Source organism: Oenanthe melanoleuca, chromosome 9 (genome assembly GCF_029582105.1).
Source record: "Oenanthe melanoleuca isolate GR-GAL-2019-014 chromosome 9, OMel1.0, whole genome shotgun sequence".
NCBI lineage: Eukaryota > Metazoa > Chordata > Aves > Passeriformes > Muscicapidae > Oenanthe > Oenanthe melanoleuca.
In genome coordinates this window covers 18849976-18867333 of record NC_079343.1, presented here as the reverse complement: position 1 = coordinate 18867333, position 17358 = coordinate 18849976, and the positions used below count along the sequence as shown (strand labels likewise).

Below are 17358 nucleotides of genomic sequence, written 5' to 3'. Positions count from 1 at the left end.
CGGGAATAACAGGAAGGGAGCGGGGCTGACCCCGGATGGGGAAGGCACCGCCCGCCGGAACGGGAACCGCGGCGGGGGGAGGCGGCGCGGGCCCGGCGGCGGGAGCGGGTGTGCGGAGGGGTCGCGGGCTCGTCCTGCCCCGGTTGTGTCCCTAAAGTCACTGACACCCCCGTGCCCTGCACATCGCCGCGCGTCTGACCCAGTCTTGACCCTTTTCCCACTTGGATCCCAGGTTTCTTTACAACCAGCCGCCGCTGGCATCAAGTCGCTGTACGTGAGTCCGGTGTTTTGTTGAAAGAGTGGCCCGCCAAGCGCATGCCCGTACAAATTAGAGAAATAACACTGTAAATACGCACTCCCAAGTGGTGTGGGTTTTCAGGGTGTGAAATGAGAGCGCCGGGCTGGGGTACCTTGGTGAGAGCAACAAGATGCAACAAGTGAGGGTGGCACTGAGGTGGTGACAGGGAGGAGAACAGGGATGAGCTGCGTTATTAATTGTTAAGGCGTTTTTGGCAAATCACTCTATTGTCAAGGGATATTTAGCCTTTCAACAAGAGAGATGGCATAAGCAAGTTTTGGAGCCAGGTGTGAACATGTGAGGGCGTTGGTGAATTCTCCTACTTGGAATAGTTCTCCAGGATCTGTATGGTCCCCACCGTGGGACCGTATTCGCAGCCGTGGCCAGGCTGAGATGCTGCAGGTGGCACCGCAGGAGGTGGGAGCACAGCCTGGGCATGGCAGAGCACACCTAGCAAACACAGGGCAAAACAGGCTCCGTGAGCATCCCTTTGGATTCCAGACTGCCCCTTTGCTGCTGCTGCTGCTCCACATCACCACGGCTCCCCATTCCAACCTGCAGCACCGCTCCCAAAGGGACATACGAGAGAGCCAGAGAGGGACTTGGGACAAGGGCGTGTGGTGCGAGAACGAGGGAGAATGGCTTTAAACTGACAGATGGCAGATTTAGATCAGGTATTAGGAAGAAATTTTTGTCTGTGAGGTGGGGAGGCTCTGGCACAGGTTACCCAGAGAAGCTGTGGAATTCCCATCCCTGGAATTGTTCGAGGCCAGGTTGGACAGTTGGAGCAACATGGGCTAGTGAAAGGTGTCCCTGCCCATGGCAGGGGGCTTGGAATGAGATGGACTTTAAGGGACCTTCTAACCCAAACTGTTTGATTCTATGATTCTGATAAATGGATTTTAAAAAAAAATCTAACAAAAATTGCTAACAAGCTAATGTGTCTAACCAACGGATTGCCAAGTGCGTTGGCTGATGGCTACTGTAAAATCTGGGTGATGGTTTCAGCCTGCAGTGACTTCTCAGCACTTTCCTGTTCCAACAAAAGGGGCAGAAAAACCAACAGAAACTCCATATGCTTTGAAACAGGGTGGCCCAACCACGCGGGTGAGGCCTTGGTGGCTCGAGGGGAAATCATTACTCATTTTGGCTACGAGCAGCATGAATAAGGAGATGTTTATATATGCAAATCAGGTTCATTGTAATGCCTGCTGTGGGAATTAAAAAAAAAATAAAAAAAATAGAAAGAAAATATAATAAAAAAGGAGTAAATGCCCTTGTGCAGCAGCACGGGTCAGGAGTGCAGGCTGAAGCAGCTGGTGGCGGGTGTTTGGCCCGGCGATGCCCAGTCGGTGCGGGCGGTTCGGAGCGCGGCTCCGCCCCGGCCCGGCCCCGCCGCCGTCACTTCCCGCAGCTGAGAGCGAGCCCGGCCGGGCCCGGCCCTGCTGCTGCTCCTGCTCCGCGGTAGGTGCGGGCTGTGCGGGGTCTGCCAGGGCCGGGGCGGTGCCGCGGGGTCTCGGCCCGGTTCCGAGCCGCTCGGGAGATGCGCGTGGCTGTCCCTGCCTCTCGGCTGTGGTCGGTGCGGCGCTGCCGGGAGGTTGCGGTGATTCCCAGGCAGTAAGGTAGCAGGGCTTGTTTCTTTCAATTGTTCTCCATCCCCCAGGCTGCGAGGCAGGCGGCTTTGCGGGAATGCCTGAGGGGAGTCGGGATTTACACCCTGGGTTCTGATGCCCCCGTTGACGTAAGGGATGGTTCTGAGTTGCTAAATGTGTCCTCATCAGGGGAGGGTCGGTGTACCTTAAGGTCGAGCTGTGCATGCTGTGCGTTTGTTTGGTGCTGCCTTCAATCCTGCAGCGTTACAAAACACACTGCCTGTCAGGGTGAAGGGTGTAGGCCCGGGCCGTGGCCACTGGAAACTTCCTGGCACAGTTACATGAAGGGATGTCCATGTATTGATAGGCAAGTGAACTTGAGAAGAAGAAACGCTTCCTGTCTTGAAAACAGAGCAGCAAAACTCACAGCTTGTTCACCATTTCTGCAGCTTTCATCTCTATTGTTAGTTTCCTCAGCTGCATTTAAAAAACAATTCTGGTGGGAACACGCAGATTTCTCACTGTGGTTTATTCTTTTCATTAAGGAGAGTCGTGCCATGCGTTCCCCATCCTTAGATTTGAGGCCAGAGCAGCTCCTTGCCCAGCACTGTGCTGCCAGCTGGGGAGGTCACTCCCCTTTAGGTGGCGTTTCCAGCCTGTGGCACTCGGGGCATGGAGCTGCATCTCCTCCTTCGGTGCTGCCCTTGGGATGCCCCATTGAAAGGAGGGAGAAGGGCTCTGCACCTGCCCCCCTTTCATCCACTCAAGCACAGCTGGGATGGGATGGAAGTGTATTCTGGCATGGCTGAGCTCTGAGAGGGGCTGTCTTGGGGCAGAACAGCTCCTCAGCTTACCCTGAGAGCTGCAGGTCCTTACTCTGCCTTGGGCTGTGCTGCTTGGGGTCCCTGGTGATGGAGGTGCCTTGTTCCTTTGTCATAGGATAACAATTTTATAGCTTCCTGTGTGGAGGGAAAGGAGGAGTTAAAATTTCTATTTTTCCTTCTCCTGGACAAGGTAGCTGTAAAAAGCAGCAGTGGAGGATTAAAGGGACCTGTAAATAAGCTGATTTGTTTTTTCTTATAAATAATACCAGTAAGAGAGAAATGAGCATAACTTGAGCAAATTCAGTGAATAAAAATCGCTGTCAGAGGAAAACCAGAATTACATATATTGCATAAGCCAAATCAAGAAGTCTTACTATTGAAATTGCTCATGCAGCCTTAATTTTTATCTTCAGACAACTGTTTACTTTGAGAGACAGTAAATGACCTTACAGTTAAAGATTTTCTAAGAATATTACATTATACCTTTTCTCCTGTAGATATGGATCCTGTAAGTACTGTGTTCTCTTGTATATGACAAATCCTATTTGTGACAGTTGCAAGAAAATGTGATGCAACAACTGCTCATGCAAAATTAAGCAGATGAATCTCAATTGCCATTTACTGTGCATCTCTTTATGTTGCTCTGTGAAGTATTTGGCTATAATTTACTCTCATTTTAAGGTAAGAGGCCCATTATACTCATGTAATAAAATCCTGAAATTAGCTGGCATGTTTACCTGCTTGCATAGTTGATTTAAACTGCTTTGATAGGCCTGTGTTATGATGTATTTAACCAACATGAATATGAACTTGTTCCATCTGTACTCCCACAGAAATTAATTAGACTGTCTGCAGAGTACTAGTTGAGGAAAATAAAGATTAAAAAGTTGTCTTCTGTTCTTTTTAACCAGGGTCATGTGTGCTGAAAATAGGAGAGGTTAGGTAACACTACAGAATTTACACTGCTGATGGATGATTTGCAGCACCATTCCTGTGTCTCTTCCTTCTTTGTGGTGGATTCCAGCTCTAAAATTTTACAGAGCCTTGGTGGTGGAGGAATAATATAAACATCAAAAATTATGGTAGCTCTGTTATTGCCTTAAAACATTGTCCCCAAGCCAGTGCATACAGGCCTTTTTTTTTTTTTTTTTTTTTTTTTTTTTTTTTTAATAATTTTCGGTTTCTTTTCCTTACCTGTAGTTATTAGTAATAAGTGAACTGCCTCCAGTCTTGTATTAGAGTATGTTTGGGTTTGAGAGAAGCATTTCAGAAATGTTTTTATCACTTGAATGCTTTGGTTCCATTCATTCATTTAAATTATGTTTTATTTTTCCTTATAGAACATAGATCTCTCTGGGAGGAGAGATCCAAAGATAATAAGAGTACCTAAAATTGCAGACATCAACTGGGATTTTCCATCACTTGAGTGCAGAAGGTATTTGTCTTCAGCTAATTTTAGCAGATTGAAAATCCCGGAAGTTATCCCAGATAAATGCTATCTGCTTTTTCAGGTTCCTAAATGCCTTTGAAGTCCCTATTTTCAGAAGCAACTCAGAAACAAAATTCCTTGGTGGCATTTCATTTACGTTTCCCTAATTTTCCACAAGTGTTGTGTTAAAATGCAGATATGTCTCATTATTTGCTTAAACAAATGAGCAAAGCCCAGAGGATAAACATGATTGGTACCAATGCAGCCCTAGCTGGGAATGATCTGCAAAGGCCAAGATAATGCTTTTCTTGATCCCAGTGTGGCACTGAACAGGATTTGTTATGATAAGAAGCTAATAAGACATTAACAAAAGTAGCTGTGCCTTAAATCATAACGTGACTTCTCTGTATTATTCTAGGGATGTTCATCTGGGCTGTAGATGTGATTTATAAATTTTAATTAAATAAATCTCTCAGAACCTCTTGTTGGAAATGTGGAGCTAGTTCTAACAACTTGAATTAACTGAGAAATAATTGAATAAAGCTTAATATGAGATAAGTTCTCCATGTTGCAGAAGAAGATGTAGCTTTAAATGTTGCACTGGTTGTAGTTAGTAATGGAAATATGAAAAATAGCTCAAGGTCATTCAAGAAGACCATGGGAGAGAGCCCTTGGGAGCTGACTGTACAACAAGGTGTTCTCCAGCTCATTCCCACTCATTTTCTTATGCTGACTTACTGGAGAAAAGCTTTTCCTCAGGAAAGTCTTTGTGAGTACTTGAGGGATAGATGTGATTATGTATTTTGCATCTACCTATATACAACAAATCTGCTTGGAAATATTTGGATTCTTTGTAAATGTTTATGGCAGTAGTCCACTGTAATATTTGTTTAGGTCTTGGAGAATGAGCCTTTCCTTGGGCTTCCAAAGGAGGATGTGGATGTATCCTGCCACTGACACACCCCTGTGCATGTTGTATGTCCCCACTTCTTGTGGGCATGGAGCAGTAGGGAGAGGGTGCTGTTGTCAGATGCTGTGGGTGTGAGGAATCTTCACCTGCCAGGAGGGTGCCAGGGGACCCACTTCTTATACAAGTGTCTTGTAATCTGGCCCTGGTTGTCTGGGATGCTGCTGTTCCCGTGGGTGGTAAAGTGTTGCAAACTGACTTTATCCTGCTTGGCATTTTGAAAAGGCATGAAGTACAGGCAGTGGAGTTACAGGAATTACCCCTGGATCCTTCATGTTCCTGTTGTTGCTTATTTCAGCATTTGTGTCTTTCTGGTCTAGATCTGAAGAAGACTCCTCCTCCTTCAGCAGTAGCATGCCCATAGTTTTCCTGGCCAATGATTCTTCTACAGCAAGCAGGACTTCTTCCTCATCCTGAGAAGCCTTCATCCCTTCCTATGTCAGTGGCTACAAGGCCAAGAGCCAGCTCACCACTGTCCCCACCAAAGTCTCTCGGACTGGGGCCTTCCTTTCATCACACACAAGAAGAGGAACTTGCCAAGGTGGTGGAGCAGGACCCTATGCTGGAGGAACTATGTAAGCCCCTGTGCTGTAAGCTTTGCAATGTCACTCTGAATTCGGCCCAGCAAGCCCAGGCTCATTACCAGGTAAGGAGAGCAGCAGGAGGCTCAGCTTTTGGGGCTGCTGCATCTGCAGCTTGTGGAGACGTTCCCGTGGCAGCATGAGCTCTGCCAGCAGCGTTGCTGTGGTAGCACAGAGGGAAGTGTGGGCTAATGCAGGAGGACTAACTCAGCTTCTCGAGGGGGTTTTGTGCTGCACACCAGCAGCAGCATTCAGGTTGCTCAGCTGGAGCTACCTCTGCATCACCTCATGGACTGAAACTGTAGACATATGTTCACTCTACCTGGATTTGCTGGTTGTCCAGACATGCTGCAGTGCTTTCATTTAAGGTGTTGTTACTGGAGCTTTTTTGCAAAACCTCTGTCCACGGGGACAGAGAAGTGGTGCCAAGATGGCATGGGTGAAAAAGCAGACTCTTGTGATTTTTCCTTTGTTTAATGCAACCTGTATTTCACATCTACACTGGTCCAGTAAAATTGACCTTCTGATTCCAGACATGTTTTGTGAGGTCTGGATAAGTGTTTTCTACTGGCTCCAGCTGTGCCATTAGGAAAGGGGCTGCTGCCATGTGTTTATCAGGGCATCCTTTCTGAGGCTAAGCACAGCACTGATCTGGTGGGGCCTTTTATGCAAACACTCCCATTGGCTGGATTGGCTCAGATCAAACTTTTTTTTTTTGAGCTGATCTTGCTGACTTGTCTGAAATAGGGTAAGGACTCTTTGCATATGCTTCTTGCTGAGATATTAGTCATGTCAGCCTTGCATTATCCTATTTTACTACATCCTCTCTGCCTAGGTGCTGTGTTTGCATGAGTATTGGAGATAGTGAATACAAAAGGGTGGTTGTCCATAACCTCAGGACAGCAGACGCAGATTTGAGATTTGCTATTGGCCCTTAAAAAGTGGTATCCTGCTAGTGAAGGGGTAGGTTAGATTTGTGTTACTCTTTTAACATCTTACTTTTGCAGAATTTCTGCCATGAGAGGACACAAGTGAATTTGTACATAACTTGCATTTTCCTTACTATGCAACCACAATGCATTACATAGTCTTTAGGTTGTCCTATCAGGTTTCAGAACACCAAAAGCAGCTATGGTATGTGTTTTCCAAGAGAAAATAAAATATGAAGTGGATTTTTATGTTCAGTCTCGTGTTTTAACTCAAGCTTGCAGTCTCATGAAATCTGTGTCTGTTCAGGCTTATCAAAAAACTGTGCAAAGCAGTTGATAGTCCTAGAACACAAAATACTGGTTTTAAATGAAATGGAAACAGACTGAGAAACTAGTTGTAAACTTCCAGCTGAGAAAATCAGCTGAAGATGAGGCCCAGTCATTATAGGTGTTGAGAGAAAGGGAGGAATGCCTGCATCTCTTAAATTCAGAGCTGTTATTTTCTGAGTGACAGCTCCTTTACCTGAGCTGCCACCTTCCTGGGCACTTTCTCATTTCAGTCTCTGGATCCTTTGTCTTTCAGAGTAAGATACTATTATTAGGACAGTGATTAATCTGTGTTGTCTTTGCAGGGTAAAAACCACAGTAAGAAACTCCGGAATTACTATGCTGCCAACAGCTGTCCAGCACCTGCCAGGATGAGTAATTCTGTTGAGCCTGCCCCACCTCAGGTTGTCTCTCTTCCAGCTCAGGTAAGGCATGGGAAGGGGACTGAGATCATGCTTGCTTTTCACCTAACCCCCAGTAAGGATAACCAGATTTCAGGCTTTGAGGATTACCACAGGAGTTGGGAAAGAATTTTCCTTGTGATGGCACAGGATGGTGGAAATGGCCTGTTGTGAGCTGTTTGCTTGCCTTTGAAGATGCAGATATTGATCTGCCCTTGCAGCACAATGTTGGACTTCAAATGTTCTGTTTCTGCCTGGCAAATAGTTTGATTCCTAGGTAAGTCTGATGTGCTGCTGATTGTAGCTGTTTAAGGGCAGATATACAATAGCATTGCTGGAATTGGATTTGGATGTGAGGGTGTGGCATCCACACTGCAGTATCATCCCTCTGTTGTGTGAGGGAAGCCTACATGGAAAAAGTGCTTTGGTGCTCCTACACCCATTGCCCAGGGCTGTTAGCTAATTCCTCTTTTGTTGCTCCTTTTGAAGTGCTCATTCCTGTGTGTAGAGTGAATGGACTATTCCCTCAGTAATCCAGATTAATTCTGTTTGGGCATATTAGAGGCAAAAGAGATGGTTTTTTGCTATCTCCTTCTAGAATTCATCCCTTGGGTTTGTCATGAGATGTGACAGCTAACCTGGCTTTTGCCTGTGACTGTGCAGGGAAACACAGCTGGGCCCCAGGGATTGAAGTTATGCCTGTCAGTCCCCACAACCTAAGCCCATGTTGTCTGTAGGGAAGCAGAGAGCATTTGCAGAGTGGCTGATTGTTCCTGGCTAGAGGGAGCCACCAGAGGGAGACTTGGCCCTGTGTAAATTAGCTTTGCAGCTCATGGATGTGAGCTGGGATGGGGTGGGCTACTGCCCTGGGCACAGGGATATGGCTGCTGTACCTGCCAGGGTGCTGTGTTTTTTAATGGAGGAAAATGCCCATGGCAATAAAAATACACTCTGGGGCCACGTGAGGGTTCATGCTGTAAGCCAGAAGTCAGAATTGTGTGTCCCTAAGTTCGAGCAGTATCAAAGGAGATATGAAAGAATGTTGGCTTGTCAAGTGCTGCAGTGACATGGCTTCATGTATCACTGCTGCTGCCTTGTTTACAAAACACTTTTCCCTGGATGTTACATGCTGAGGAGGCATGGTTCCTGCCTGGATCACTGGATGTGGTTTGACTGCACAGACAAGGTGTCCTTCATATAGCAGGAGCTACTCATGTGAGACTGGGTCCTTCCTTTGAAGTGTGGATTCAGATGTCCTCCTACCTGAAGGTTAAAGATCAGAGGTTTGGCAGCTTTGCTACTGGTTTTTTCCCTCTTGCTGTGGTCAGGGAGCTGTGTAAAGACAGGGTGCTGTGGAGAGATTAGGTGGACTGTAAATAGGAGAGAGAAGCACCTCTGCCTTTCAGTGGGTCTTTCTCAGTGTGAAAGTCATTGTTCATCAGCTCCCAGCAGTTAGGAGTTAAATCATTGCTCTGTGACTATTGCAGAGCTATTTGTTCAGATTGCTTTTCTCTCCACCTTAGGCCAGGAATTTGCAGGCTCTCCTGGAGGCTGAAGTAGGAACAATGAATTTCTTGTAAGAACACTTCGGGGAGAGCTTGAGTGTCCTAATCCATGGGCTTTAATTCCAGCTCTCCTGCTGTCTGATGAAGACAGCAGTGGTCTCAGTCCCTGCAATTGAAATATTTCAGCAATTTAACCTTCTTGTGTTTCACATGCTGTCTCTCCCTTTGCTGCTAGATGGGATCCAGTAAACCAGGTGGCAGAGTGATCTTGGCTACAGAGAATGATTACTGCAAGCTTTGTGATGCCTCATTTAGCTCTCCGGCTGTGGCACAGGCTCACTACCAGGGGAAGAATCACGCCAAGCGGCTGCGCCTTGCAGAGGCACAGAATAACTCATTCTCGTAGGTATTGTTCAACCTCATGCTCAGGCTGAAAGCAGTGGCAGTGTCTCTGGCAGTCCTTTTGTCAGAAAACTCTGAATTGCAGCTGTTCATATTTGTTTAATCTGCAGGGATGCCTCAGAACTAGGCAAACGAAGGGCAAGGAAAGAAGGGAATGAATATAAGATGATGCAAAACAGAAGAAACACATATACGGTTCAGAACAACACAGGTAACGTGGAGCTTGCATCTATTCTGTAGTTGGAATAGTAATTAATAATAAACAGACTTGTTTTTTTCTGTTCCTGAGGTCTGTTTTAGGAGAGTCAAGTTGAGAAAGGAGCTGGTCCAAGCTTCATGTCTGCATGGGCTTTTTTTCCCAGCTGCTAAAGTTGCTTTGTTTTGTCAGCCTGCTTGTTAGTTCTTTTTCTCAGTTTGTAACTTAATTTACCATCTGCCTGTCTCTAAGGCTGCTCTAAGTGATGACAGTTTTCCTGCTTTATTTTCTTGGCAGGTGGCCAGGTGCTTTGACTCCTGCTGTGGCACATCAACCTGTACTTGCACTCCCATGACCAGAATGAGAGAGCATGTTAGCCTCCCTCTAAGACCATCTGTTCCTAGCATAGAGTCCTTCCTCAGGTGTTAGATACTAACTTTGCCTCTTTACTATGATTTAAAGAGTGTACTACAGTCTCCAGCTAGGCATCTATTTCTCTTATTCATTTTAAGTTGTTTTATAAGCACACATTAGCTGAAACCCTGATTCCTGGTGAATCTTGATTTAATCATTTCATTCTAGTCACTGTTATGTGGAAAAGATGAATCTTTGTAAGTTCTATTAAATATAATTTTGTGAGTTTTAAACTGAGGCAGCTTATTCTAATCAAAAGACTCTTCCAGTTCTGGAATTTGATGGTCAAGAAAAAAAGAATTGATTAATTACCTAAATGATTAGACTCCTGATTTTCAATAAGATTGGGGCATTAAGCCCACTCTACTACTGTATAAAATTCCAAGTGCTGCCCTATAGCTGTAAATCTGGAAACCAGCAGAGCAGTTGTGGGGAAAGTAAGGCTTGACTCTAATCAGTTGAAGAAGCAAATCTTGGTCTGCTTTCCAGTTGTCCATTGGACTTGGAAGTTGTCACTGAGCTGCCTCAAGCTTTGATTCCTTGCAGATAAAGCAGGCTTTTGTGTTGGCTCCGCAGGTCCCTACTTCAACCCGCGCTCGCGGCAGAGGATCCCCCGTGACCTGGCCATGTGCGTGACGCCCAGCGGCCAGTTCTACTGCTCCATGTGCAACGCGGGCGCCAGCGAGGAGCTGGAGTTCAGGCAGCACCTGGAGAGCAAGCAGCACAAGAGCAAAGTGTCCGAGCAGCGCTACAGGAGCGAGATGGAGAACCTGGGCTACGTCCAGTGACGCGCCAACCTCGGTCGTAGTTTGCAACTAGAGCAGCTTGTCTCTCGCCTGCTGTTTGCCTCATGCCCTGCTTTGTGCTCCATTGGGTAGGAGTATGCTCCTGAGCTGTACATGTAACACCTGCAAACTTACTGGTATGGTTAGGTTTTTTTTCTATCATAGTCGGCAGGATGACGCTGTGCAGGACATGAAGTGTTTTTGGTGTTTGTTTGCTAATTATCTAAGGCTCTTCATTGTGTTGAGTGCTGGGGAGGAACTGTGTCTTCTCCCCGGCCTTCTGCATGAATATGCAAAGCCCAAGAAGTGCTGGGAACTTCTGTGGTTCTTTCACGTGTGTGGACCATGTGCAAAGCCCACTCCCCTTTTGGCACACCACAGAGCAGTGCTCCAGAGTGCCTCTCTACAGCAGCTTGTTAGAGAGCGGCAGGAGTAGGGCCTGTGAATGTGTGAATTAGGTGGTGTAGTTGTCCACACTTTGCTGCTTCTGGCCCCCATTACAGTCCAGAGTAGGTTCTTTCCACATCCTTGTAGAAAGGCTGTGCATACCTCTTCTCCTTGGAGGGTCTTTCCTCTTACTGCTTCCTCTGCGATGCAGATTCCATTCTGAACATGGATTTTAGCTGATTAGCCCCATTCAGAAATATTCTTCTACTCTTGATATTATTGCCTGGACACCTTAATATACCATGGGTGTAGCTCATCTCCCTGAATAGTGTCTCTGGGGTTCTCAGTGGCTTAATGAAGTGAACTGGAAAGCAAACCTGCTCAGGTGAGATGTGCTGTGCTCTGATTCTGCCTTAGACTGAATCAGGTTGAGAATAGATGGAAGGAGCTGTCAGTTGCAATTTCTTTGCATGTTGAGAGAGCAAGAGTTGTTTTCTGTCCTGCAGTCCTTGCTCTGGCAGAACAGGGCTGCCTGGATTCTGAGTAGCTGATATTGGTGTGTCCCACTTCCATGCCATTCCCTGGGCAAAGCCTAATGGGTGTTTATAGAGCAAAGATGAAACTTGTAGCTTTGAACTACAGCTACCAATATTGGTTGACTTTTCCCCTCTCTCTTTCCATCTCAGGATGGGTTTTAATTTCATTCCTTGAAGTGAACTTGACTGTTCTAGGGACCATCAAAAATTCAAAGTTATTTAGGATTTAAATGTCAGGGTGATGATTGAGTAACAGCTTTTTGGCCTCACGGAAGTATTCAAGAAACTTGTTAAGCAACTTTTTAATTGTAGACAAACTCAAAAGGTGTGTGTGATTGTTTTGATATTCCTTAGCAAAAGTAAGAAGAGGATAAAGAGCAGAAGTAGGGCTGTCAATTATTCTTCTGCTTGTTTGGGTAGGTGTGAGGAGCTGTGATTGGAGTCCAGTGCAGTGTCATTAAGACATGGTCTCTAGTGGCAAGTGCAGCATGTAGGTGGCTTTTGTTGGGCCTGATCCCCCAGTGTGCTGCTGGGGCTGTGCACTGGTGTAGCCTCACTGACTGCAGTGGCAGGTGCAGAGAGAGGGTCCAGGAAGCACCATGGCTCATCTCTCACCCCTCTTCAGGCAGCTGCAATTTTAGATGCAGCTCCATTAGTTTCAGTAGGATTTTACTAGGGATAAATTGTACCTAGTGCATAGTGTTGAAGGTAGCTCCCCTGCCTCCTTTTATTGCCATTCTGATCCTGCCTCTTGCATTCCAGAAGGACTTTCTGCTTGCCTTAAAAAGTGAAGAATGAGTAACAAAAAAATCCAGATAGTCTTTATTCATCTTCCTGGTCTACCTTCAAAAGGTTTGTTGCACTTGGCTGCTCCTCAGAAATTGATTATTGTTTTCTTCAGCTCCCTGAGTGAGCATCAGGGAGCCATACAATCTGAATGCAGCCTTCCTAAATCCAGGCAAGGTGAGTGCTTGCAAAGTACTTGGAAACAACCTCCTAGATCATTCCCTGCCCTGCAGATAGAGGCAGAGGAATGGGTGTCCTCATGAATGGGATTCCTTCCCCTCCTTTGTGCAAAACTCAGTTAAATGGGGTTTGTGTCTTGGAGTGCATGAGAAGGTAGAACAGGTGCCCAGGTTGTAGAACATTCACTGAACAGTTCTGACAGCTTTGTAAGTCTGTTTCTTCTGTGCTGTCCTGCCCCTGCCCCACTCTGTGTAGCCTTGAAGAACATTTGCCTTTCCAAAATCTCTCATCAGCCTTTTCCCCTCATCATTTGTATTGACAGAAGGACTCTGGTTTTCTCTTTGTGTCCTGTCCTTTGGTTTGCCAATCTGACACCACTGTCCAGAGGGACAGAGGGAGTTAGATGAGCCTTACCACAATGTGCTTCAGCACAGTGATCCCTGCATTATGGTTAAACATCCCTCTGGCTGTAAATAAAAGCGTGGCATTTCCCACAGGCTGCATTTAGTAGCAGAAAAACAACTCTTTGTGAAATATGAGCTGGAGGAGCTGTAGGTACTGGTGCTGTCTGGCTTATTGCTAGGGATGAGGAGGCATTTTTACTTGCTTTCATGTGTCCCAAAAATCAGCTGTTCACCACTTAGCTTTGGTTACTGCTCCTACTCCCAACCCAGCCATCTGCTCCTCATTTGGCATTGCTAGTGACTGCTGGAGGTGTCAAAACCTGGTTTGCTCCAGCTGTGCAGATGTGACACAGCACAGCTGTGTGTTTGTGTTTTTGGGAGGGTGTGTGAGGGACGTGCAGGGGTCTGTTCTTGCAGTCTCCTCTCTGCTTGGGGCTGAGCCTGGTTTGGAGTGGTGACTTCAGTCTCCCCAGACCAGAGAAGCCTGAATCTGCTTTGCTCCTTTCAAGGGAGTATAAGTGAATGTGGTGATTTCAGAGTGGTGGCTTCTACAGCAGGCAGTGGGACTCAAGTGACAAGGTAGGACAGATTTCCTCCATGGAAGGAAAGATGTTTTGCTGGGAGAAGCAGCTGAGACTCACTTTGCCCCAGTGCTCTTTGTGGCCCTTCTGCAAGCAACCAAAGCTTTCCTCTCCCTCTTCGGCATTGCTTAATGGCTTGTGATATTCCCACTCCCCTTTCAGCATAGGAAGCTGCTGACTGCAAAGAGAAAACACCCAACCTCCCCATTATCCTTAGGATTCAGGACAATCCAAACTCATACTTGTCAGCATTAGATACTGAGTAGATCCTGATTTTATTTCTTTTTGTGAAAGGTGTTCTCCAAATCACTGTTCAAAAAATACTGAAAACACATTCTGGGCAAACCCTTTTGACACAGGTGGGCTGGGGAGAGCACTGTACAGCTGAAGTGCCACTTTGCAGACCCAATTAATCTTTTTCTCATGTTAAACCAAGTACCAAACCCAAGAAACAGGACTTCTGTGAAGCTGTCACATTGGCCAGTAGGTTAATGACTTTTGCTGCTAGAAACAAAATGTAAATCAGTATGTTCATATTTATTTTACTGTGCTGACCACTAATTGATTTGTTAATATTTAAGGCATTATGCTGTAGGTTGTTTTTAAGTGGAAAATTTCTACATCGCACTTTGCTTTTGGATCAGAGCAATTATTTATTGTATTTGTGAAAATGTTTTTCCTCCCACATAGCTATTATTTTCTTTCCCTTGATGCAAAAAACCCAGCAAAACCCACCCCAAAACCTCCCAGCCAAATCCAACCCATGGATTTTTCCATGCTAAGCAAAATGGGGATTTCCTTGCAACTTATTAAATGTCAGTTTCTAATTTTTTTTCCTCAAATGATTCCTTTGCTAACTTGGGGTGTTATTTTTAGCGACACAAAGTTCATGCTTCATTTAAACATTCATTTCTTTTAAGGCAAGGAAGTAAACCATGTGGAATCCATGAATTTGTGAGGAGTATGAAAGTGATACTATTTTGTTTGTATTAAGCCTTAGCTGTTGTTTTGCATTCTGCACTAAGGAGTAAATCTGTTATAATCTTGCCTAACATTGGTCTATTTTTGACTTTTTTCTTTCTTCATGCACATTGAAAGGAACCCTGCAAACTTCTGTGGAGTTGCTTAGGATGGTCACCAGTGTAACAAAATGCAGATTTTTTTCTGTAAAGCTGCTTATTTCCTTTCCTAGATGCCCATTATAGGGCATTAGAAGGGAAAGCTATTGCCATAAGCATGGATTCATATTTTAGCTTACTAATGCATGATGTCCTTTTGCTACATTACTGAAGTGATGCTCTCACTGTAACCAATGGGAAGCTTGCTTGGGTCAGGAGTAAATGAAATACCCAAGGCAAAGATATTGTGTTGGCTGGGGCCAGGCAAGGTACATTGCTAAGTTTGTCTTTTACTTCTCCATTTGGATTACAACACTCTTATGGTTTTGCTTTTTGAGGACCATGTATCTGATTCTGTAAGGATTTGGTCTTGCTCCAGCTAAAAGAGTTTCAAGTACCTTGACTTTAGTTGATTTAGGAGCAAGGCTTGAAAACCTTCAGGAGTTTCTCACTGCTGATGTTTTATACGTGGTTTTTGTTTAGTGATATTTTTTTTTTTTAATTTTACAACCACATATACAAGTATGCTCTGGATGAGATGGAGATCTGTTGCAAATTATGGAAAAACAAATGCCATGGTTGCCAAAGGATAAAAGAAAATGCAGAAATATGGGCCTGGTTTCTTTGAAGTTAGTGGCTAAGCTTCTTTTATTTCGAGCTGGGCTTACCACCTGCATAAAGTTGGAAGGGAAAATAAAATCCACTTTGCAGTAAATGTGGTCAAACAGTAGTTCTGGGAATCCTTCCTTTGAAAAATGTGTCACAGCTAAAAGTGTCAGCTTACCTGAAATATCTGCAGGTAAAGACAGAATTGAATTTTTGAAAATAAAATCAGTTTTTCAGTTTGTATTTTGCAGGGGAAAAATTACTTGATTTAATTTCCTTTTCTGCATCTGTCCAGCAACATCATTTGCAAGTGCTTTGAACATATTTCATCTAGAGCTTTCTTGTCAGGTTGTTTTGTACATTTTTCCTTATTTCATTTATATTGTACTGACCCCCGTGAGGGAATACTTGATGAAAATGCATTTTTTTTTCTTCTTCATTATATAATAAACCATCTTGCTCTTACCATTGTACAGCCCTGATGTATTCCTACTGCTCATGGCTGGACTGAGTGAGCCCAGCACTGAGTGCAGCTACATGAACATGTTTTCACACACTGATAAAGGAGTATAATTCAGGAATTTGTTACTCTGGAGGAGGGTCAGTGTACTTCCAGTTGTTACTGTAAGCCAGCTGGGAGCTGTCTTGGCTTTGGGACCACTCAGCATCTGGCAGGATGGGAGCCAGGGGGGACACAAAAGGCTCTGTTTCCTTCTGTGCTTTCCCCTTGAGTGGACATCACAAGCTCTGCAACAGCCCCAGGCTGAACCATGGACTGACTTTCAACTCTGACTATGAAAAGGTGGGGACAAGCTGAGCCTGATACTTACATTTGCACATTTTTTTTTTTTTACCAGAGTGCTGTTTCCCCCTTTCATTACTTGAGGGCTCCAGAAGAACATATGCTTGTGCAGCATAAATGACTTTCCAAACAGAAAGGACATTCTGAGTGCAGCCTTGGAAGCAGAGAAAATCTGAGGTTTTTTGAGTTCAACTCAGGTAGGAGCAAAGCACAGTCCTTCTGTGGTGCTGCAGCCATGCTGTTGATGCAGTGAGCTGTTGACCTCAAGGGCAGTGTCCTAGGGGCACACCAAAGATATTTGGGGGTGTGGCTGCTGTTGGGGCATGGATCTATCTGGGTGTAAAAGCAGCTGTGAGCAGGGATGTGTCCCTGCACTCCCCTGTCCTCTCTTACTCCAGGCATTGGGCCCTTACAGAGAACACTGACACTGGTGGAATTATCCTGATTTACCATTTGGGATGAGAGCTGCCTCTGTGCTTAGGTGACTTCTGTGCTAACAGTGAAATGCTGGAGGCTTTGTGTTCTCACTTATAGTAAATAGAGTCATAAAAACTTGTGAGGGCAGTTTAATGTTAAATCTCACTCCAGCCCTTCACTGTTTATGTTCATCCAGGCTGTGTTTGGTCATCCTGGAAAACAAATCCCTACAAAGCAGCACATCCCCAATATCAGATTTCTCTGATAAATCACTGCCTTTTTAATGCTTACATGTGATAATTGTATTTTATATCAATTCTATAGCAATTTGGTGCAGCCAAAAACCATAGTGACACACAGATACCTGAGCAGCCTAACTGAGAGTCACAGGCATTTGCTGAATTACTCAGCAAATAAAGTACTATAAAGAGAAGATGAAAATTAAAGACTAAATTTGTAGTTTGAAAGCATAAATAGCCCTCCATCTGCTTCTACAGTTAGCCTGGTGTCTAAGGATTTTACATAGTTGTCCTGTAACATTTTGCAATTGAGGAAGTAAAATTTGGGGGAAAAAATGATTTGTCTAGGAAATCTATGGCTAAAAAGGAACATTGAACTCAGTGCTTTTAAATACCAAGCTGCTGTCTCTGCCTCATCTCCATCCAGCCTCCCTGCTCCCAGGATGATGAAAATGACTGGATTTTAAAACCAATTTGATTAATAATAGTTGGATTTTCATTGTTCATGTATTGGCTTTATAAAGCATTAGGACTTTAGCATGTGGTTTGAAAATAATGAATCCTGGCAGAGAGATCTTCAAGTATTGCTTCTGCCATTAAACCTTAGTGGAGACATGGAAAAACAACAGGTTTTAGGAGGATTGTAAAGAAT

General features: G+C 44.9%; 1 protein-coding gene across 6 annotated transcripts; it reads left to right on the top strand.

Annotated features, from left to right (window-relative positions):
* Positions 1 to 73: 73 nt before the first annotated feature.
* ZMAT3 (zinc finger matrin-type 3) lies at positions 74 to 15713 on the top strand. Of its 6 annotated transcripts, none has more exons than XM_056498916.1 (7): positions 74 to 270; positions 4055 to 4149; positions 5431 to 5756; positions 7253 to 7372; positions 9089 to 9255; positions 9366 to 9466; positions 10442 to 15713. In XM_056498916.1, exons 3-7 carry the CDS (start codon positions 5487 to 5489, stop codon positions 10651 to 10653), a joined length of 870 nt encoding a protein of 289 aa, XP_056354891.1. In that variant the 5' UTR covers positions 74 to 270; positions 4055 to 4149; positions 5431 to 5486; the 3' UTR covers positions 10654 to 15713. The 6 variants fall into 6 exon arrangements, with proteins under 6 accessions (XP_056354891.1, XP_056354887.1, XP_056354888.1 ...); XM_056498913.1 differs by lacking the exon at positions 74 to 270 and adding an exon at positions 1650 to 1920; XM_056498915.1 differs by lacking the exon at positions 74 to 270 and adding an exon at positions 1714 to 1762.
* The last annotated feature ends 1645 nt before the right edge of the window (positions 15714 to 17358 follow it).

Excerpts from the sequence above, each read along its gene's own strand:
- ZMAT3 (XM_056498912.1), top strand. The coding sequence starts at position 5,487 with ATGATTCTTCTACAGCAAGCAGGACTTCTTCCTCATCCTGAGAAGCCT. Across the intron at positions 9,256-9,365 it reads GCACAGAATAACTCATTCTC|GGATGCCTCAGAACTAGGCA; the intron begins GTAGGTATTGTT and ends TTTAATCTGCAG. Across the intron at positions 9,467-10,441 it reads TACGGTTCAGAACAACACAG|GTCCCTACTTCAACCCGCGC; the intron begins GTAACGTGGAGC and ends TTGGCTCCGCAG.